General features: G+C 35.4%; 1 protein-coding gene across 2 annotated transcripts in view; it reads left to right on the top strand.

Annotated features, from left to right (window-relative positions):
• DNAH14 (dynein axonemal heavy chain 14) overlaps positions 1 to 24,630 on the top strand; it is a 510,612-nt gene that overhangs the window by 429,625 nt on the left and 56,357 nt on the right. For both annotated transcript variants that reach the window (XM_063672417.1, XM_054474368.2), the window contains exons 66-73: positions 1,653 to 1,868; positions 5,001 to 5,231; positions 5,795 to 5,916; positions 8,202 to 8,446; positions 13,692 to 14,110; positions 14,186 to 14,384; positions 19,371 to 19,607; positions 21,520 to 21,605. In XM_063672417.1, the coding sequence (XP_063528487.1) occupies positions 1,653 to 1,868; positions 5,001 to 5,231; positions 5,795 to 5,916; positions 8,202 to 8,446; positions 13,692 to 14,110; positions 14,186 to 14,384; positions 19,371 to 19,607; positions 21,520 to 21,605 (1,755 nt within the window). The remainder of the gene's footprint in view (positions 1 to 1,652; positions 1,869 to 5,000; positions 5,232 to 5,794; positions 5,917 to 8,201; positions 8,447 to 13,691; positions 14,111 to 14,185; positions 14,385 to 19,370; positions 19,608 to 21,519; positions 21,606 to 24,630) is intronic.

The following is a 24,630-nucleotide window of genomic DNA, read 5'->3' as shown; positions in this document are numbered from 1 at the left end:
AACCCCCAAGATGTTATTTTCACTGCAGGCTGTATCATATACCTTCTAAAACTATCTTACTATCCAGTTTCTTATTGTGATCAGTAGACATCCTATTCACATAAAGAAATCCTGTTTGAGTCGTCTCAAAACAGAAGTAACAGACTACAAGTATCTGACATTATTTCCTGTTCTGAAGACATCAGCACGCTTTTGTCTGATGAGGCCCAAAGTAAACCTTTCAATGAAAATGTCGTTAGTTTTCCTTTTCTAGCACTGGGACAACCTAAGCTGAACATATAAAACATGGGTGGAACCACAAAGGAGAGATGTCATTAGTAAAGAAAAAGAAAATTCTCCCTTTTTTTTTTTAAGTGAAAGTAAGTTCATTAAGAAAGTAAAGGAATAAAGAATGGCTACTCCATAGGCAGAGCAGCCGATAAAGAACATTTTCTTTTGTTCTGTCAGCCTTCTGAACCCTTTTAGCTCACCTTTTTATTTCTCCTCTGGTTCATCTGGCTTCTCCATGGTTGAATCTCTAGTAAGCTAACTAGAATCTCAGTTTAGTTACACTTCAGCTATCTCAAGGGATGTTATAAAATTCTCAAAATAATTTTAATTTAGTTTAATTTTTTAAATACATATCATAGAAAGTCAAGGGGAAGGATTTTATGAAAACAGACCAATCAAAGGGAGGTGATAGCTCTCAAAAGCAGATGGATGTCCCTGAGAGTCAAGTGTATAGATGGAGAGGCAGTGGAACATCAGCATATCCCAGATGGTGAGCACCAAAAGAGAGGGCTCTTGCTTAACATGCTTTATTTATCGATCAATCAAGCACATACGTGATCAAAGAGGCCATATACAGCCAGAGAATATGGGTTCAGATCCCAGCTACACCCCTTAGAAGCTTAGTGATCTTGACCAAGTTGTTTAACTTCTCTAAACTCCAAAGGCGGTGTCAAATGAAGTTTTCAAAGTAAAATGTCTGGCAGATAAGTAAAGATTCAGTAAATATGGGTTGTTGTTATTATTGTTGTTGTTGAATACTATTAATAGTATATTATAATAAATTGATACTTTATAAACTGTCCTGCTTTGCCTGGGCATGGTGGCTCATGTCTGTAATCCCAGCTCTTTGGGAGGCCAAGGCTGGAGGATTGCTTGAGGTCAAGAGTTTAAGACCAACCTGGGCAATGTAGCAAGATCCTGTCTCTACAAAAAAAAAAAAAATTAACTGAGCATGGTGGCACATGCCAGTCATCCTAAGCCACTCAGAAGGCTGAGGTGTGAGGAGGATCACATGAGCCCGAGATCAAGGCTGCAGTGAGCTATGATGGTGCCACTGCACTCCAGCCTAGGCTACTGAGAGAAGACCCTGTCTCTAAAAGAAAAAAAAAAAATTGTCCTGCTTTATTACACAAAGGATTTTAAATGGCTGTGTATCTATCTTAGCAAAGATGACACTATTAGCAAACCCAAGAATAAGACTAATTTTCCCCTCAGAAAACAGTTTATTTTTCAATATTATCCATTATTAACTTTGATACAGCCACAGCTTGAGAACAGCAGTAGTAATTGCAATGATAGATCCAACTGGAAATCATTAATTTTAAAATATCTAATGATAATATATTTTATATAGAATAACTCATTTCTGTTTTAACATTTAGACTCGATGGCAAGAAACAATCAATCAAATAGATAACAAATTAGAAGGAATTTTGGGTGACATACTTCTTTCAGCAGCATGCATTGTCTACAGTGGAATTTTAACACCAGAATTTCGCCAGTTGATTGTGAATAAATGGGAGACATTCTGCATTGAAAATGGCATTTCTTTGTCTTCCAACTTCTCTTTAATTAAAGTTATGGCACAAAAATATGAGGTAATAACATATTTCTATTATCCAGTTAAGTGGCTATTATTGTTTATTTGGATTTTAGCTGTATGTGTAGTTTTGGACTTGGATGTTGTCCCAAAATTATTTTGATAAATGAAAATATTTTGTTAATAGTTTGTTGCAGACCTTAATTTTTTTATTTGTAGCCCTAATGCCTCAGTAAGTTATATCTCTCCTGTTTCTCATACTGAGCAAAAGTCACAAAATATCCCTTTTCCCATTGTAATCCTACTATCCTGTCTCAATGAATATAGGCAGTTTCTCTCCCTGAAACCTCTTTCATTTAATACAATTGATGAACTTATTGAATCACAGGGAGTATTCTTAGACACAGCCAAAAATATAGAACTACATTTATTAACTTAGATACTTATTGTCTGTTTTTGTAAATCCTATGCTGATGTTTAAAGGATAAAAGATAAATGCACCTAGCTTTTGTTAATCCTCTGAGAATAATTTTAGATTGGATCCCCACTGATAATTTCACTTAAATTGACCATGCAACCTACAAAATCTTAGAAACAAATACTGTCTTCACATTTTCATAATGCTACTAACCAATTTAAACTCAAATATAACAGTTATTACATTAGGTGTAAATGGACTAAATGTTCCAGTAACAAGTCTAAGATTGTGGCCAGGTGCAGTGGTTCATGCCTGTAATGCCAGAACTTTGGGATGCCCAGGTAGGAGGAACCCATGAGCTTAGGAATTCAAGACCAGCCTGGGCAACATAGTGAGGCTCTGTCTCTACAAAAAATAAAAAATTAGCCAACCTGGGCAATGTAGCAAGACCCTGTCTAAAAAAAAATGAAAAAATTACTGAGCATGATGCCACATGCCTGTCATCCTAAGCCTAAGCCACTTGGAAGGCTGAGGTGGGAGGATCACATGAGCCCAAGAGATCAAGGCTGCAGTGAGCTATGATGGTGCCACTACATTCCAGCCTAGGCTATTGAGAGAAGACCCTGTCTCTAAAAGAAAAAAAAAATTGTCTTGCTTTGTTACACAAAGGATTTTAAATGGCTATGTATCTATCTTAGCAAATATGACACTATTAGCAAACCCAAGAATAAGATTAATTTTCCTCTCAGAAAGCAGTTTATTTTTCAGTATTATCCATTATTAACTTTTATACAGCCACAGTTTGAGAACAGCAGTAGTAGTTGCAATGATAGATCACAATCATTGCAATGATTGCACATACACAATGGTGGCACGTGTCTATAGTCCTAACTACTTAGGAGGCTGAGGTGGGAGGATCGCTTGAGCCCACGAGGTCAAGGCTGCAGTGAGGCATGATCATGCCATTACACTCCAGCATGAGAGACAAGCCAAGTCTCTGTCTCTCTCTCTACATATATATATGTATGTGTGTGTGTATATATATATATGTATATGTATAGCATATATGTATACGATATATGTAGACAGACCTCAAGCAATCCTCATATATAAAGTTATAAGACTAAACATATATACTATATATACACAAATATACTTATATGTATATATACACATACATACTTACATGTATATATACACATACATACATATATACACATATATACATATGTACATATGTACATATATGTATATATACACATATATACATATACACATATATACACATATATACATATGTACATATATACACATATACACATGTACATATACACGTATATACACATGTACATATATGTATATACGTGTATATGTACATGTATGTATATACACATATGTACATATATACATGCATATGTACATATATAAGTATATATACACATATGTACATATATGTGTATGCATATACACACATATGTGTATATATACGCATATATATACACATATGCACGTGCATATATGTGTATATATGTATATGCACATGTGCGTATATATACACATACATATATGCATATATGTATACATACATACTTATATATACATATATGCTTATACATATATGTATAAGACTACACATGTATATGTATATATGTAGTCTGACCTCAAGCAATCCTCATATATATATATAAAGTTATAAGACTATATACAACAGTATAAACCAAAGCACAAAACAGAAAACATACATTATTTATAAAATAAAACATACGTTATTTCTAAAAGACACATCTAAAACATAAAAATTGAGAGTCAGAAATGGGAGAGAATTTACCATAGATTACAAAAGCAAAAGGACAAAACAGATGTTAAGGCATAAAAGGATTACTAGACTTAAGCTCATTTTACTATAGGAATTGGTTTAATTCTCCAAGCAAATGTTAACAGTTCTAAATTTGTACCTAATAACATGACCTCAAATAATATAAAGCAAATATTAAAAGAACTATAGGGAAAAAATAGACAAATCTACAATCGTAGTTAAAGATTTTAACACCTTCTGTAACTCAGAACAAGCACACAAAAATCAGTAAGAATAGAGAAGCTTTGAACAACATGATCAACAAACGGACTTAATGAGAATATATACAGCACTGTAGCCTATGCCTGCAGCTGACACGTTATATGCAAACACATATAGAACATTGCCAAAATTGGCCATATGACAGGCCACAAATCAAGTTTCACCAAATGGTAGCTCTGCTTCTTATTCTGGTAGTATAACCTTAGGCTAATGTCTTTTAGCCTCAGTTCCTCCATCCAAGAAATAAGGGTTATTATAGTAATTTCACTACGTGGTATATATGTATGTGTGGTTGGCAGTTGGTAGGTGCAAAATAGACTATAGCTGTTATTATATTTGTATATTTTGTATATTTGTATATCCTATCTGTGTAATTCTATATTATATGCATTAGAGTCTACGAGCCTTGGAAGCAGGTGCTGTATCTTATTTCCTTTGTGTCCCCCATGGCATCTTTGTTGTGATGGGCATCATAATGCCCTTATTGTTGAACACAAAAGTGTAATTTAGTGAATAATTACCTTCCCAAAAATTTCATATCTAAGTTGCTTTAAACTGTTCATTTCCTTAGCACTTTTAAACAGTATTTCTTTTTCTAAAGGCAGTGATTCTGTAGGATCTTTTAGTACCCTGTAGGATACTAAAGATGTGAAGACATTTACAAAATAGTGAAAGTACTAATAATTTCATTGCAGATCAGCCGATGGCATAATCAGGGACTACCTCATGGTCAGTATTCAGTAGAGAATGCCATCTTGATCAAGAATGGCCAGCAGTGGCCACTGCTGATTGACCCACATAGGCAAGCTCACAAATGGATCCGTCAGATGGAAGGATCCAGGCTGCAGAAGCTCTCCATTGAAGACAGCAATTATACCAAAAAAATTGAAAATGCTATGAAGACAGGAGGGAGTGTCCTCCTGCAGGTAAGCGGGCAGTATGGCCTAATTTCCCTTGCGGCTGATACGTATGTTGTATGCACTGAGCATAAAGGCCAAAAGTTTTCAGTGACACATAACTGTCAGGGAAAAAACAATAACAGACATACACACATATATACTTACAGACAGAGAGTGAGTTTTCAATGCTCAGTTCTCTTACAGCTGTCTTTCACTGGAGTCCAGATATTTAATAAAACTTAAATTTATTTAAATTTTAATTTTTGTGGGTACATAGTAGGTGTATATAGTTATGGGGTACATGAGATGTTTTTGAAACAGGCATACAATGTGTAATAATCACATCATGGAGAATGGGGTATCCATCCCCTCGAGCATTATCTTTTATTACAAACAATCCAATTATACTCTTAGTTATTTTTCAATGTACAATTAAGTTATTATTGACTATAGTCACCCTGTTGTGCTATGAAATACTAGGTCTTATTCATTCTTTCTAACTCAACATTTAAATGTTTCAATGCTGCTTTTTTTTTCAACCAATTTGTTTTAAGATGATTTTTCTTATTTTTGTCTATTGGGTTTTTCAGAATCTCCTTGAGACATTAGCTCCAGGCTTAAAGGCAATTCTGAAAAAGGATATCTATCAGAAAAAAGGACACTATTTCATAAGGGTTGGTGATGCTGAGATCGAATACAATTCAAATTTTAGGTAATGTGCCACAGCTAAATTGAGTCAAATGTCTATGCTTTTTAAGATAAATAATATTGAATGCCTTGTATTTCAGTTCTGCTAAGCTTCTACGTGGAGGAAAAAGTAAGATTGTCTTTGGATATTCTTTTTGTTTTTGTGTTGGCAGTAGTATTCATCAGTATACAGAAAAGATAACCGATTTTTATCAAGTCACTCCAAACCAACACTTTCAAATTGTGCATGATGAAATCTGTGGGTTTTATGAGGAGTCTTCAGAAGCTATGCAGAGGGGAGCAAGCGAGAAGCCTGGCTCTGCTTCATCTGGAGAAGCTCTGTTTGTTCTTTTGCCTAACATTTCATTTGGGCGAGAAAAGTTTCTGCCTCTTTAAAAAACACACACACACAAAATCCATATTTAATATCTAGAGCGAAAAGAGATTTTTGCCTAGGAAGATAAAAAGCTTTATATCCACGTTCCCAGCAGTAAAGGGACTCCAGGAAATCCACTTGTACTAGCCAATTTCACACAGCACTGTTACATAGATTTGATTACCACAAAAATGTGATTCCCAAGAAATAAGATGTTTGAATTGTTAATGTGCATTCTCTCCTTGTACGCAAAGCTACAGGAAAGGCCACTTATAGTAAGAGCCTTGCTGGGTAAGCAAGTAATTGGCAAAGGAAACTAGAAGACCTTAGCCATCCTTAGGCTGGTGCTTTTAACTTCTTACCAGGAATTCTGACGGACTGCCTCCTTACCAAGCGGTGCTGACTCTTAAACCTGTTGGTCAGTGTGTCCTCCCCCCTGTGCAGGGCTGAAGAGTCTCTCATCAAATTATTACTTCTTAGAATTCTCTCTTCTGTGGCCGGGCGTGGTGGCGCACGCCTATAATCCCAGCACTTTGGGAAGCTGAGGTGGGTGGATCACCTGAGGTCAGGAGTTCGAGACAAGCCTGACCAACACGGTGAAACTCCTGTCTCAACGAAATACAAAAAAAAAAAAAATTAGCCAGGTGTGGTGGCGCATGCCTGTAATCCCAGCTACATGGGAGGCTGAGGCAGGAGAATTGCTTGAACCTGGGAGGCAGAGGTTGCAGTGAGCCATGATCGCACCATTGCACTCCAGCCTGGGTGACAAGAGTGAAACTCTGTCTGAAAAAATAATAATAATAATTCTCTCTTCCATTAATAAAACAGTTTCCAAAGTATGTTCCTCAAAACATTTCCATGCTTTAATAGGTATCACTCAAAAAAGGGATCCCATGGCTTTTTAAAGTGGGCTAAAGGTAACAGTCCTACAGGACTTTAAAACCCCTTTATTCACCAAACCCTCTCCAGAAAATAGTGTTGTATAGACTACACTTTGGAAAACACTGCATTAACCCATTCTTTTTTCTTGCTAGATATAATTTGCTTGATTAAGTAACAGTGCTAAAAATGCTAATGAAGTTACATTTTCCTGAATAGACAACCTGGTCCCCATGTTAGGAATGTGTGTTGAGAAGGTGCTGGAGGGCACTGTTGTAGAGGGCAGGCTTCAGTGATAGACCTCACTCTGTCACTTTCTGGCCATGTGATATGGGCAATTTGTTTAATATCATTAAGCTTCATTTTCACCCTTCATAAAGTGGAATGAAGAATTGTCTCTGCTTTATTAATCTGCCCACTCTTCACTATGACTGCTGCTGACACCACCCTGCTCCACGCCACCATCATTTCTCACATGTAACCCAGTCTGCCAGCTTCCGTCTTCCTCCTCTGCCTCTCCTCCCAGGCTATTCTCAAGATGGCTGCTACATGTTGGGTACAATGTACACTGCTCAGGTTATGTGTGCACGGAAATTTCAGACTTCACCACCATACAATTCATCCATGTAGCTTTACCCCTAAAGCTATTGAAATTTTTTTAAAAAATGATAGCTGCTAGAGAAGTCTGATTTAAAAAGACCACGTCACTCCTCAAATCCCTCCATTGGCTTCTCACTCACTCAGGGTAAAAAACCTGGTTTTCACAATGATCTAGTGGCAAGTCAAAACTTCTACTATTTAACATTTTTCTGTACTCTGTCCTTATGTGTAAACTAAACATAGTATGTACACAGTCTGTGCTTGTATTTTTTTAAGACTTCAATGCAAATGTATTCATATAGTATAAATTGAAAGTGTACTTTGTATACAAAGCTGAAAAACACTAAAAATCTTGTGTACTTCCAGGAAAAATGCTTTGTGTATTTTTAAATAAATTGGTTTCATTTTTTTCTTCTACATGTTCTTTGAATAACTGGTGCCTTTCTCATGTTCAGGTTATACTTATCTACAGAAATAGACAACCCCCATTTTCTTCCATCAGTTTATAACTTTGTTACTATGATCAATTTCACTGTAACATTCCAAGGTTTGCAAGATCAACTCTTGTCTACTGTGGTAACTCATGAAGTTCCTCATTTAGAAGATCAACATTCCAAGTTACTGGAGAGTATTTCCCTTGATGCCGTAACTCTTGAAGAACTAGAGGAAAAAACATTAAATTTACTGCAGAAAGCACTAGGTAAGTCAAGATATTTAGTGATAGTAAGAGATCTTTGCAAAGGATAGAATAAAAAGTTATAAGAACCAAATTTTGAATTCGAGCCAAAAATACCAAATCTCCATTTCCACCAGATAACTGATAAAGGTAGGTGAATCACCCCATTTCTAAACTTAAACATTGTGAATTTTGGTGTCCCTCAGTTTCACTTTTGCTTTAGCTCATTGTGTTGTAGAACATTTGCCACCCTGTAACTGGTATAAGTTGTAAGACAAATCTTACGGAATCTAATTAGTTCCCTCCAAGGCTCTATGCCTGTACTTCAGGTACAGACATCTGTTATATGTCTCAAGTTAGATTACAGAGACTGAATGATTGGGTTTTCCCCAAGTATTAATAATGAAAAGATATTTTATTTTTTTCTTTATTTTTTATTTTTTTTAGACAGTCTTACTCCATCACCCAGTCTGGAGTGCAGTGGCGCAATCTCGGCTCACTGCAGCCTCCGCCCCCTGGATTCCAGCAATTCTCCAGCCTCAACTTCCTGAGTACCTGGGATTACCAGCGCATGCCACCACACCTGACTTAATAACTAAAAGATATTTTTAAAGAAAATAATCCAGTGACTTTTATGTATCCCATTAAAACATGCTGTTGGCCGGGCACAGTGGCTCACGCCTATAACCCCAACACTTTGGGAGGCTGAAGCAGGCGGATCACCCGCGGTCAGGAGTTTGAGACCAGCCTGACCAACATGGAGAAACCCCATCTCTACTAAAAATACACCAGCCTGACCAACATGGAGAAACCCCGTCTCTACTAAAAATACAAAATTAACCAGGCTTGGTGGTGTATGCCTGTAATCCCAGCCACTTGGGAGGCTGAGACAGGAGAATTGCTTGAACCCAGGAGGTGGAGGTTGTGGTGAGTCAAGATGGTGCCATTGCACTCCAGCTTGGGTTAAGAAGAGCAAAACTCCTTCAAACAAACAAACAAAAAAGGCTTTTAATTAAAGTAGCAGTAGAAATTATTTTCTTTTTCAGCACAAAAAATATCTAAGAAACCACAATCTTTACTGCGTCTAAACCTAAAGAAACATAAATTCCTGAGTCACACTGATGTATGCCCCTAAGTCAACTGTGATAAAATACAGTTTATCTAACAATGGACTGCCTTTCTATTTTAACTTGTGACTCATTGAAACTTGAAGGTTTCTCAAACACTTTAGTCCTCAAGAGTATGTATAGAAATCATCTGTAGAGTTTATTACTTTTCTTTCTTTTTAAAAAATACAAATGCCCAGTGGGTACCACCACAGACTTACTGAATCTGAACTTCTGCACATCGGGCCCTGGCTTATATTTATTTTTGAAGCTCTCTATATAATTATAATGTCCACTTCTGATTACATATTATTTGTCTAATCTAAATGGTCTGAAATGCAAGTCCATTGTTACCAGATACTGTAGTAAAACAAATTAAAAGCTAGTTTTTTTAAAAAGGCAAAATTTTACCAATAGTAATAATTAAGAATATAATTTTTGAAAGGGGAGGAAACCAAGTTTGATAGGGCATGAAGCACCCATATCCTGGGAGCAATATTGACCATTTCAAACATAAAAGAACCCAGGGAATTAAAAACAAAACAAACAAAAACTACTTGCTAATGAGGTCTCACTGAATAAGCAATCAAAATCAGAAAGTGGAAGGAAACCTGAGTGCAGTCACCTCACAGTTCATGCAGAGAAGTCAATCCATCCTGTTTAAAATTAAATATATATTTTTATTTTTTAAAGTAAAGATTGAATTCTTTAATTGCTTTCATCATCTTTTCTTATAACCTTTGAATAATGTTTTAGAAACTAATATATATTATATTCAAGAAATGTTTATCTGAGATTCAGCAATTCCATTGATTCTTTTTCTTAATGCCAGTAAAGGTAAATTTACTAGTCACTTAAAACACAGTATTTATAGTAAGATCCATTTCTCATAAACACACACACACACACACACACACACACACATTCTATTTATCAATCTATTCACTTACCCTTCTATCTGCACATATGTATATAGAGAGATACTTTGGATGATGTTACCTATGTGTTAACACTGGAACTTTTGGGGCGGGAATGCCATGGGTCCCACCCCCACCCCTCACAGCCTGGGTCCACACTTGCCCTCTTGCCCCTCCTCTTGGCTGGCGCTCACAGGTGCTACTAGGTGGTAGCCCATTCCTTATCATCCAGAGCTGGAACCACATTCACCGCGCTGCCTTGGACTTCCCAGAAGCAAAACAGATCTGCCTGTCTTGTATCAGTGCAATGTCTTGTATCAGTGCAGTGATGAATTTAAGCCGTTCCCACATTGTGGTTACAAACTTTTCCCCACCGAAAGGATGTGGGTCCCCACTGTTAGACATTGACCTTAATGTTGACATTTCTTCCCTAACAAATTGCTGCAAGTAACAGCACTTTGCTGAGACCTGTGGCCAAAACAAGAATAACTGTGATGGGGAGTTCCAGTATTGCCTCTTTAAGGTCTGCTAAGATGTGCAGAAAACACTGACTTGTTCAGCATGTTCTTAACCTTTGACAAAGAACTTACGTTTTTATGGCATACAACTGCCTTAGTTTGGGGAAATGATTAAGACCTTACGAGACTTTACATTTTGTTTAAAACCTCAAACAAACACAAACTTAAGTAGGGAAAGTAGTGGGGAGGGCGTGCCTTTCCTCCTAGGATCCTCCTGAGTGTTGTTGCCTTAGCGTGCCATTGTCTTGACCCAATTCCAAAAAGAGATATGTGTTAAATGGAGAATTTTTAAGAGAAATAAAGTCTGTAACTCAATTTTTGCAACCATGTTTACCAAAAAAAGAGCTCAAATTTAATTATATTTTATATTAGAAATACAGGCAAATCCTCACTTAGAAGCATATTTTTTATTATGAAATTTTAAATACACATTTATGCCTGGAGGACCTGACTTTATTCCTTTTCAATGTTAATTATACCTAATAAGCTGTTTCTTTATAACACATGAATAAATTGTGCTTCTAGTAATAAGGCTAATTACATGGACAAGGCTTCTGTATCTGTTTTTTTTTTTGTAAGACTGGAGCCATCGGCTGGTAATTTCTTAGGGAGCAAAACATCTAAGTATTATGTAATATACATAGAAGGTGACAATCAAGATTCAGAAGCACAGCCACTCCCATTTTATGAACCACTCTTATAACAAGTCATATTTTGCTATAAGCTTCACCTGAATTGAACAAAAGATGGATTTGATGAGATAAGTGAAAAGGTGTTTAAGATAGCGAACATTAGGGCACTATATGCTTTTATTGTGCCTTTGCTGTTTATTCTCTACCATTTGCTCCTTGTAGTAGAGTCTGGGGTATTTTTTAAAGACTGTGATCTTTGAGTAATAGTGGTTTCAGTAAAAATTGTTCTTGAAAAAAACTAAATTAAAAGATGCCTTGATTATATACATAATTTTTCCTCCTCCTTTCTAGGATTTGGTAACACTAGGTTTTTTTTTTTTTTTTTAACTTTTAAGTTCAGGGCTACAAGTGCAGGTTTGTTACGTAGGTAAACTTGTGTCATGGGGGTTTGTTGTACAGATTATGTCATCACTCAGGTATTAAGCCCAGTACCCATTAGTTATTTTCCTGATTCTCTCCCTCCTCCTACTCACTACCCTCTAATAGGTTCCCGTATCTGTTGTTCCCCTCTATGTGTCCATGTGTTCTCATCATTTAGCTCCCACTTATAAATGAAAATATGCAGTGTTTAGTTTTGTGTTTCTGTGTTACTTTGCTAAGGATAATGGCCTCAAGCTCAATCCATGTGCCTGCAAAGGACATGATCTTGTTCTTTTTTATGGCTGCATCGTATTCCATGGTGTGTATGTACCACATTTTCTTCATCCAGTCTATCATTGATGGGCATTTAGGTTGATTACATGCCTTTGCTATTGTGAATAGTGAAAACTAGCCATTCTCTTATTTATTTATTTATTTATTTATTTATTTATTGAGACTGTTTCACTCCATCGCCAGGCTGGAGTGCAGTGGCACAATCTCGGCTCACTGCAACCTCCACCTCCCAGGTTCAAGTGATTCTCCTGCCTCAGCCTCCCAAGTAGCTGGGACTACAGGTGTGCACCACCACACCCAGCTAATTTTTGTATTTTTAGTAAAGAAGGGTTTTCACCATGTTGGCCAGGATGGTCTCGATCTCTTGACCTCATGATCCGCCTGCCTGGGCCTCCCAAAGTGCTGAGATTACAGATGTGAGCCACCACACCTGGCCTTAGTAGCCATTCTTGTTGCCTCTTATTTTGTCTTTGGTGTGATTGCCCAAACTCTGTGGGAATTGGTGTGGTAGGGTGAGTACTGTGAGAGATGGTCCATGACTTAGGTCCAAACATTACTGCAAAAGCTTCACCTGCATCAGTAAGAATATGGTACACAGATTGTGGAATATACTAATTTCATTATTCCCAGCAATGGTCATATCAAGCTGAAATACTGTGTTTAGTTCTAGATGCCACATTTTTAAAAGGCTTGTTTCAAACTAAAATGTGTCCAAGGGCAAGAATCAAAGACAGCGAGGGCTCTAAAAATCATATCATAAGAAAAAAGCAGTTGAGGAAAATGGTAATGTTTAGCCCATAAAACAGAAGAGTTTATAATGGAAACCTGAGAGCTCCCTTAAATATTTGAAGGGAATAGATTTATTATCTGTACTTTCTAGAGAAGTGCTTTTTCAAAAGGTGAGTTGCAATCTATTAGTGGGTTGAGAAATAAATGTCATTGGTCATGATCAGTTTCATATGTTTAATAAAATAGAATACAATACAAAATATCAGAACACATCACATGAAATAATGGCACACTTGTTATTTTTTGAAAATTGATTTTAATATTCTATGTGTATAGTGGGTCATACTGTAAATGTATTCCTTATCATGGAATGGTTACTTATTATATGCCTGTAATAAAAATAGGATCCACCAATACTAAAGTAATACGAAGAAGAGATGAGGGAGTGGGAAGTGAGGTGTACGTACTACTAATCAAATTTATTAATCAAATTCTTATTAGAAATATTACCTAACTTCATTTAAGAACCCATCTCCGACATAAAGCCAATAAGAAGCCAACAGTAAAAACCCTTACACAGAGTGCAGAGTGAGGAAATAGCCGTTTACTGTTACAATAGTCTTTATTTAACTTCACTTTTTGTTTGTCTTTAGGATCCGTATTAGATGATGAAGAAATTATAGATACCTTAAGAAAATCCAAAATAACATCAAATGAAATTTCAAAGCGCATCGAAGCAACAAAAAAAGCTGAAAGTGAAATCCAAGCAATACGTAAAAACTATCTCCCCATTGCGACCCGAGGCGCCCTGCTCTACTTCCTAGTAGCTGATCTCACGCAAATTAACTACATGTACCAGTTCTCCCTAGACTGGTTTCATCAGGTTTTTGTTTCATCAGTAGTTTCCAAAAGCAAAGAACAAGAACATAGTTTTAAAAGGGAGAAAGTGTCTCCAAAAGAAGTTCATGAGTTTATAAATATTTCAAAAGAACCCAACTTGGAAAATGAGAAAAATCTCTTAGATAAGCATATTAAAAGTGCAATAGACGTGTTGACAAAAAGTATTTTTAAGGTGAGATATACTTTAGTGTGAATTTTACATGCTTGTTTAATCTCACTGGATTAATATGTTATATTTTCCCTATAGGTGGTTTCTTCATCTCTATTTAATGAAGATAAACTTTGCTTCTCTTTTCGGCTTTGCACTGCAATCATGCAAAATAATGCTAATGGAAATCTAATACAGGATGACATTGGATTCCTACCAGAAGAAGAATGGAACATCTTTTTATATTCTGGCATATTGATAAATATTAAAAGTGCATTATCCCAGTCTAGACTTACTAGTAAGTAAAAGTTACTATTCCGGATTCAGTAAAAGTCCATTAAAAGTGTGTTTCCTTCCTCTAAGGTTCTCCAAGTCAATGTCTCTATAATTGATTAAAGTAAAAGTAGCTTGAGGTCAAGCACCTCCACTGTTACTCAATAATTTTTTAATGAATGAATGAATACATAAATGATAATTACTATGATTATTATAATCCTAATCTAGAAAGCAGAATATCTAATGGTAGTCAACAGGAACACACCCAAACATAAACATTAATTGGATACCTTCAGGAGTTAAACCTTCCCCCACACCCCAATTACAGTTGCCTTCACTTTCTTATGAAAACCTGGTTGAAAATTTGAAACACAAAAAGCATGTTTATCCAAAAAGGTTAGACACAATTATTTAATTATTGAATCTTTTAAATGTTTCTGTGTTGTATTTTTAATATGTTTATTATCTAAACTGTGGTCAAATATATATAGAATTTATCATCTCAATTTTTAAGTGACATTAAATACATTCACGTTGTTATGCTGTGTTGTAAGTTTTAAGTCTGCAAGATGGCAGACTAGGATGCTATAGGCTCCCTTCCTTCACAGAGATACCAAGTTAACAACAATATGCAGATCAGAATACCTCTGCAAGAACTCTAGAGATCAGTTGAGAAGCTACAGCATCCAGGCTATTGTAAAACCAAGAAGAGATTCCAGTGAAAGGGGTAGGAAATTTTGCATCATTTGACACATGCCTATTCATGCCCCTCCCTCTTTGTGGTATAATGTGGAACAACTGACAGGAAATCCCCACATATCAGAGCTCCTCCCTCAGATAGAAACAAAAGAGTAGACTGCATCCAGTGTTGTGGCTTGTATAGGGGCCTCCCAAGGGACTAGTTTTTGTCTTGCCTGACTCAGAATATTGACATCAGAGTTTGGAAGCCACTAAAATCCAGACGCAAGCAGCACATTAGACCTGCAGTTTCACAGGGAGAAATTAGGAGGAGCAAGGGATTAGAAAAGGTTAAAAAGGTCTTAGAACCTCCGACTAGGCTGATTGGTGAGGGTTTTCCCCTGCACAAAGCCAGTACCAAAGACTAGGAAAAGTGGTCATTTTTTCAAATGCCAATCCTGGAAAAAAAGATACATAAGGCAAACAAAGAAACAGGGGAAAATGGCCCAATCAAAGGAACAAAATGAAACTCCAGAAACCAGTCCCACAGAAATGCAGATCTATGAGCTGCCTGACAAGGAATTTAAAATAACTGTCATAAAGTTGCTCAATGAGCTAAAATAAATAAATAAATAACAGAGAACTAAATAAAGTCAGTTAAATGATGCATGAACAAAATGAGAATATCAGCAAAGACATAAAAACTATAAAAAAGAATGAAACAAATTCTGAAGCTGAAAAATGCAAAAACTGAACTGAAAAATTATTACAGGGATTCAACAGCAGACTTAATCAGACAGAACAAAGAATCAGCAAACTTGAAGACAGGTCATTTGAAATTATCAAGTCAGAAGAGCAAAAAAAAATAAAAAATTAAAAAGCAAAGAGATCCTAAGGGACTTACAGGTTGCTATTAAGTTGACCAATATATGCAATATGGCACTCCCAGAAGAAGAAAAAAAGAGAGAAAGGGGTAGAGAAATTCTTTGAAGAAACAATCGCTAAAAACTTCCCAAATCTAAGGAAAGAAAAAAACATACAGGTTCAAGAAGTTCAAAGAACTCCACTAGGATAAATTCAAAAAGAAACACACCAAGACACATTATAATCAAACTGTCTAAAGTCAAAGACAATGACAGAATCTTGAAAGCAGCAAGAGAAAAGTTATTTATACATACAAGGGAGCTTCTATATGATTACCAATGATTTCTCAGGAAAAACTTTGCAAACTAGAGGGAGTGAGATATATATTCAAAGTGCTAAAAGAAAAAACTCTCAACCAATAATACTGTATGTGTCAAAACTGCCCTTCAAAAATGAAAGAAAAATTAAGGTTTCTCAGATAAACAAACATTGAGGGAGTTTATTACCACTAGAACTGCTCTACAAGAAATGTTAAAGAAACTCCTTTAAGTTGAAGCAAAAAGATAATACACAGTAACATGAAACCATATGAAAAATGTAAGGTTCTTCAGAAAAGGTAAATATGTGGATAAAGATAGTAACCTGTACTATTGTAATTTTGGTGAATGTAACTTAAATTACAAAAAACATTTTTTAATCTATAATTATGTTAATGGATATGCAATATATAAAAATGTAACATGTGACATCAATAACATAAGGTGGGGTGCTAAAGCCCTAAATTAGTAGATTTGGGGTTTATTTTGAGACATAGTCTCACTGTCACCCAGGCTAGAATACAGTGATGGGATCATAGCTCACTGTAGCCTCCAACTTCTGGGCTTAAGTGATCCTCTCACCTCACCTCCCAAGTAGCTGGGACTGCAGGCACATGCCACCATACCCAGCTAATTTTTTAAAATTTTTGGTAGAGACGAGGTCTCACTATGTTGCCCAGGCTGGCAGTAGAATTTTTGTATGGGACTGAAGTTAAGTTGTTGTCAGTTTAAAATAGAATGCTATAAAATTAAGATTAAATTATGTAATTGCAATAGTAACCACAAAGAAAATATCTATAGAATATGCACAAAACAAAATGAGAAGGGAATCAAAGTATATCACTACAAAAATCAACAAAATACTGAAAAAGGCAATAAAAGGGGACAGGAAGGGAGAAAGTTCCAAGACATACAGAAAACAACAAATGGCAATAGTGATTCCTTCCCTAGGAGTAATTACTTTAAATTTAAATGGATTAAAATCTTCAATAAAAAGGCATAGATTGGCTGAATTAACTTAATAAACAGTATCCAACTATATGCTGTCTACAGGAGACTCACATCTAAAGAAACATATAGGCTGACGATGAAAGAATGGAGAAAAATATTCCATGCAAGTGGTAACCAAAGAGAGTAGGAGTAGTTGTACTAATATCAGATGAAGTAAACTTGAAATAAAAACTGTTACAAAAGACAAAGAAAGACATGAGATAATGATAAAAGGGTCAATTCACCAAGAAGATATGTAGTAATAAATGCTTATTCACTAAACCTCAGAGCTCCCAAATACATGAAGCAAACTTTAACAAATTGAAGGGAGAAATAAGACAGCGACCCAATAATAGTAGGAGACTTCAGTACCCCATTTTCAATAGCGAATAAAACAATGAAACAGAAGGTCATAAGGAAATAGAGGACTTGCACAACACTATAGATCAACTGGATCAAACAGACATACACAGAACTGTCTTCCCAATAACAGCAGGGTATACATTCTTCTTAAGTGCACAAAAACATTCCCCAGATAGACCACATGTTAGACCATAAAACAAGTCTTAACAAATTCAAGAAGAAGTCATACCAAGTGTATTTGCCAAACACAATGGAATGATACTAGAAATCAACAGAATGAAAACTGAAAAATCCACAAACATGTAGAAATTAACACACTCTTAAACACCCAGTAGGTCAAAGACTAAATCACAAGGGAAATTAGAAAATATTTAGAGACAAATGAAAATGCGACATATTAAAACTTAGGGGATACATTGAAAGCAGTGCTAAGATGAAAGTTTATAACTGTAAATACCTGCATTAAAAAAGAAGAAAGTGTACTTAACTTTTACCTCAAGAAACTAGAAAAACAACATATTAAACCCAATGCTAGCAAAAGGATTGAAATAATAAAGACTAAAGCAGTGATAAACAAAATAGAGAATAGAAAAAAATAAACAAAACTAACGGTTGGTGTTTGGAAAAGATCAACAGAATTTGCAAACCTTGAGCTCAGTTAACTAAGAAAAAAGAGAGAAGATGTAAATAATAAAAATCAGGAAAGAAAGGGACGACATTAAAGTAGATGCAGAGAAATAAAAAAATTTCTAAAAGACTACCATGAACAATTGTATGCCAATGAATTGGATAACCTAGAAGTAATGGATAAATTCCTTGTAGTCTGCCGAGACTGAATCATGAAGAAATTGCAAATCTGAACACACCAATAACAAGGAGATTTAACTGGCAATCAAAAACTGTCAAAAAAAAAGAAAATTTTAGGACCAGATGGCTTCATTGAATTCTACCAAACATTTAAAAATTAACATAAATTTTCCTGAAGCTCTTTCAAAAAATTGAAGAGACAGAAACACTTCCTAACTCATTCTGTGAGGCCAGCATTATTCTGATACCAAAGCCAGACAAAGATATTAGAAGTAAACTACAGACCAATATTTCTGAATAACATTGATGCAAAAATCCTCAGCAAAATACTAACAAACCAAATTCAACAGCACATTAAGAGCATTGTACACCATAACCAACTGGGGTTTATTCTCAGTTTCACAACAGTATGAATATATTTAACACTACTGAACTGTCCACTTAAGAATGGTTAAGATGGCCTGGGTGCAGTGGCTCATGCCTGTAATCCCAACACTTTGGGAGGTCAAGATTGGGAGCAGATCACTTTAGGCCAGGAGTTTGAGACCAGCCTGGCCAACATGGCAAAAAATACAAAAAATAGCTGGGCGTTGTGGCACACACCTGTAATCCCAGCTACTTGTGAGGCTGAGGCACAATAATCACTTGAAACCGGGAAGCAAATATTGCAGTGAGCAGTGATGGCGCCACTGCACTCCAGCCTGGGTGACAGAATGAGACTGTGTCTCAAAAAACAAAAATAAAAAAAGGTTTAGATGATAAATTTACTTATATTTTTACCACAATAAAAACAATTACCTCTTACGTAATTTTTATATAAAGTAGCTTTTTATATTTTATTTTTGTAAAATATATTTTTATTTCTATAAAGTAATTTTTATATGAAATAGCCTTAACAGCACATCTTTGTCAAGTATCTACTTTGTAATGAATAACTAAAAGGTAAAAGTTTATCTCTTCTAATGTGATCATTTTTCTTTTTTTATCAGGCACCTTTGAAATAGATGAAAGTCAACATCTTCAGTGGCTGTCAGATTCCAGGTGGAGGCAGTGCCAATATGTCAGCACTCACCTGGAACCATTTTCACTTCTGTGCAAATCCCTTTTATCAAACGTACCACAATGGGATACTTTTAAGAACAGTAAAGCAGTTTATTCTCTGATCAGCACACCTTTTTCTTCAGAAAATGCTTCATTGGAGGAAAATACAAAACCACCAGAGGAAAGTAAGAAAGCATTCAATGTTTTAACCTAACTTAAGTACGTGTGTATGTGTATGGATTTTCAATTTGTAAATGTCGTACAATATCTTACATTATGAAAAAATTGAAGGGAGGACTATAACTACATTTTAAGCATGCACCTGTTATTCAATATAATCCTCATAACAATCCCTGAAAGGATGATAATGAACTTCATGAGAAAATCTGATTAGAAATCAGAATTTCAGAGAGATTGAATATACCACAGTAGTTTCATTACACCATGCTAGTTTTGAATCTTGAATCTGAACAAACCTACATATATCGTTCATTTTAACAAATGTGTGTTTTTAAAATTACATGGGAAAGGATCTTACCTTAAATTCAAATGACTTACTATTTTTAGCACATCTTTTTCTTTTTCTCTTTCCACTTCGAACTCCCCTCCGTTTTCCCTACTACCTTCACTCATAACACCCCCACTCAGAATACAACCTAATTTGTTTCCTTCCACATTTTTCCCTACTTCACTTCCTGATTTTTGCCAAAATAGACAATTATATTATGCAATAACATAAACATCCTTATACATTTTTCCTTTGCTTTTATTTCTATAAGATAATCTGAAGTGGAATTGCTGGAACAAAAGGAAATTATTTTTATGTTAACAGTTGCTGCCAAGTTGCTTTCTTTAAAAGTCTATGATAATTTATATTTCCACCAGCAATATGAACGCCCATTTTCCATAGTATTGATTTTTTTTTAATTTTGCCCATCTGAAAAGTTTAAACTCCCATTAGTGTTATAGATAATTCGCTTTCGTCTTATTATATTATTAACATCTATATTCAAATATTTTTCTGAATTTTTATTGTCTATTGAATTTGTTTTTATAGTACCTATGCTATATGCGTTTAAATGTTTGTATAGTCAATTATGCCTATTTTCTTCTTTTATACATTCTTGATTTCAAGTTCTTATTAAGAAGGTCTCCTCCTCCCATAGAGTTTTCTCTCTTTGAGTCATTATCATTTTATTTTGTTGCATTTATCACTAATATATTTGGGACCCATAATTTATTATACTGTAAGAGTCAGTTACTTTTATTTAAAAGAATTCTTTATTGACCCTTTTTGTAAAGTGAAGATCTTTTTATTTTGCAAATAACCCCAAATTATCCATTTATAACTATACCTTCATGTATCATGAAATTTTTTTAAGATCAACACCTCAATATTATCTGCATTCAAAAAAGCCATTTCTATAACCTAATTTGTATTTAAAGTTAGACATTGGGAAAATACCATAGAAATAAGAGGTAAGTAGAAATGATAACTGTATCTGGGACAGCTGGAAATGAAGACTAGAAGGCTTCCCACCTTGCAAAACATTGTAATCCAGTAGGACTCTATTGTGGCAATAAGAGGGGTCAGTATTAAATATATGTAGATAGATATCATATTTAATTTTTCAAAAATTTTATAATCTGGTTGCATTTCCATTTGATTCTCATTTCCCATATCTGTTATAGCTGGATTATGAATAGAAATCTCCAGCCTCTACACTTACTAGTTTACATTCATCAGAAAAACACCACATACACAGGAACAGGTTATAATGTGTTGGCTGGCTATGCCTTTGGCTTCTCATTTTATTTCTTCATCAGTCCATCATCTTGTTATATTACTATTTATTCACCACTTCAATTGGTCCAAGTTGAAACTTAAATCTATCTTAACGTCTCTGTCTTTTGAGGTGTGAAGTGTAGCTAGTGATGCCTCAAAGCTTATGGAAATAAAGCTGGCTTTAAAAGTCAGCCATGTTTAGAAAAAAAAAAACTTCACAATTTTATGACAGAAATTTTCATTGTGATATCTTTTAATGATAAAAAGTATTTGACTGTTAATCGCAGTTTCTTTCTCTAAATTATATCTAGCTGAACTTTTGAATGAAAATAAAGAAACGTGTAATCCTATAAATTTTCCCTGGGAGAAACTCACTTCATTTCAAAGACTTATTTTGGTAAGACATCTTATGATGAAATATTAATATTCTAAATATTTTGAGTGTTTTATTAGTAACTTAAACCCTTCAAAATTAAAATTTTACAAGCAAAATGTATTTTTGAAGTACATTTCATGAACGTTAATGTGAGAGGAAGCACCTACGCCTCCCCTTAATGCTTCTTTCATGTGGAGAGTCCAGTGTGAGTAACATTCCTGGAGTCCCTCTGTCCCCTCATTTATTCTTCCCCAGAGAGGAGGACTCATAGCCCTGTCCCTTTTGGGATTTGTCTGCCTACAAAGAGCATACTTTCTGCCTGCTTCTCCATGCCATAAACCATACAGGAACAGACCTTGGTCCTGTAGGGAGAGGCCAATGGCTGACTAGCATTGCTTGTGACAGGTAAGTCTGTCTAATTCTAGGTTCTGTATGAGGAAGCACATTGTTGCCTCACACCTAAACCACATCCACCAACATGACCTTTATTAATAAAATGATATTTTTGCCCAGCACCTCTATTTCTCAATTGTTTCAGAAACTGGCTGAGGGTAGAGGTTGGTGGATTGTGGGTATGCATGGGTGTCATTTGTGAGCACCCCTAACACAGGAAAAGTTTAGTATGTGTTAAGCACTTTACATATGTTCTTCTATTTAATACTTACAATAGTCTTGGAAGGTGGGCACAATTATTTCCCTCGTTTTACAGATTAGGGAACCAAGGCTTGTAAATTGCCTAATAGAGCCAGGATGAATCTCACACAGCTTGGCTCTCATATCTGTGTTCTTGGTAGTCATACTATATTATACTTTCCAGGGTAGATCATCCTAAATTCATCCTTATTGTCTTAAAAAAATCTTTATTTTGACATTTGCTCCCCAATTTAGTTAGGGGAAAATCTCTCATCTCATTTAAATTCCTTAAATTTTTAATTTCCTGAAATTCTTGAAAATGCTAACCTGGACAACCAGTAATCCTTTTGATTTCTGCCTTAAACTTTATTTTTGCAACACTTTAAAAATTCTCTCTATGTCGAGATTGCAAAATATGACTGCATCTGGCTTATAAACATGTTTTATTTGGCCTGAAGTTTTGTTGGGTTTTTTACAACTTTTCAGGTGCAATTTGTTACTAATCAAATGGATTTGAACCTATGATCTTGCTTAGAAGACTTCTGTCTTAATTCATTTGGGTTGCTGTAACAAAATAGATTGCTAAAACCCAATAGATTGGGTAATTTATAAACAACGGAAATGTACTGCTCACCGCTCTGGAAGCTGGGAGTCTGACGTCAAGGACCCAGCAGATTCAGTGGCTGGTGAGGGTTTACTTCATGAGTGGCATCATCTTGCTGTGTCCTCACAACAAGAAAGTCTTTCTCTTTTCTTTCTTTTTTTTTATTTTATTTTTTTAATTATGTCTCACTCATCTCACTCTGTCATCCAGGCTGTAGTGCAGTGGTGTGATCATAGCTCACTGCAGCCTGAAACTCCTGCCTCAGCCACCTGAGTAGCTGAGACTACAGACTGTGCATCACCATGACAGGCTAATTTTTTAAGAGATGAAATCTCACTATGTTGCCCAGGTTCCTCAAGACTTCTTTATAAGGGACCTAATCTCACCCCGAGGGCAGAGCCCTCATGACCTAATCCTCTCCTAAGGCTCCACCTCTTAATACTAACACTTGGAGATTAGGTTTCACCATATAAATTTAGAGGAGATACCAGCATTCAGACCATAGCAACTTCCAAGTTTTTAAGCAAAAATAACTAAAATAGATATCAGATTTTTAAAAAAAAATATGTATACATATCTTGAAGTGAGTTGTTTTCTGGGTTTTATTGTGATAAAATATAGATACATTATTTCATTTAATCTTCATAATAATCCCTTTTAAACCTTTAAGCATGCAGTTCAGTGATATTTAGTATATTCACAATGTTGTGTAACTATCATCCCCATCCATTTCCAAAACTTTGTCATCATCTTAAATAGAAATTCTGTACCTGTTAAATAATAACTCCCCAGTCTCTCCTCCTCACGGTTGCTGGCAACCACAATTCTACCTTCTGCCTCCCATCATGCTTATGTCTGGCTTATCTCACATAGCATGATGTTTTCAAAGTTCGTCCATATTGTAGCATGTGTCAGAATTTCCTCCCATTTTAAGGCTGAATAATATCCCATTGTGTGTATATATCATGTTTCATTTAGCCGTTAATCCATTGATAGACAACAAAGGTTTGTTTCTACCTTTTGGCTATTGTGAACAATGCGGCTATGAACATTGATACACACATTTGTTTTTTGTTTTGGTTTGAGTTTGGGTTATTTTTTATTTTTGAGCCAAAATTTGAAAATTGATAGATTTCAAATAAAAATCCAGATTTCTGGCCTTAGGCAACACTGAGCCCACATTCCTCAATGGCAGCAATAGCTAGAGCTGAGTAGTGTCTGTCCCTTTGGCCCAGTGCACTACGGTCTTCACTGCTCCCTGCTACTTCCTGACACTGCAGTTGAATGTTAGCTGCCATTTGTCATCATATTTGCATCTTTATTTTTCTTTTAGAAGAGGATTTTCTTCTTCTATCCAACCCACTTCTCTAATTTTTGTTATCTATCTGACAACTTTAGACAGATTGATACCTCAACTCTACATGTGGATTATTGACATAGTAGTGACATGAAAATATATTTAAGCTATATTAATTGACAAATACAAAATACTGAACAATCTGTATAGAACAACTTCATTTGTGGAGAAAGGGAGGGACATGGAGATATGCCTGTATATGTGTTGAAAATATCTAGAAGGAGCCACAAGAAACAGTATATCTGGGGAGTAACAATACAAGAAACAATGTATCTGGGGAGTAAGACCTTCACTTTTCATTTTTACCTTTTTGCATTGCTTGAATTTTATGTAGCAAGGATGAATTACCTGAACAACAAAAATAACTAGACTTTAAACCCATGCCACATTACCTTCCCCCAATAAGTTCCCGGTGATTTTAGTTTATGAACTAGAAATTTTATGAGTATAGT

The sequence above is a fragment of the Pongo pygmaeus genome, chromosome 1 (assembly GCF_028885625.2).
Source record: "Pongo pygmaeus isolate AG05252 chromosome 1, NHGRI_mPonPyg2-v2.0_pri, whole genome shotgun sequence".
Taxonomy (NCBI): domain Eukaryota; kingdom Metazoa; phylum Chordata; class Mammalia; order Primates; family Hominidae; genus Pongo; species Pongo pygmaeus.
The sequence above is the reverse complement of the archived record's forward strand: the minus strand, read 5'-3'. Positions and strand labels throughout refer to the sequence as shown.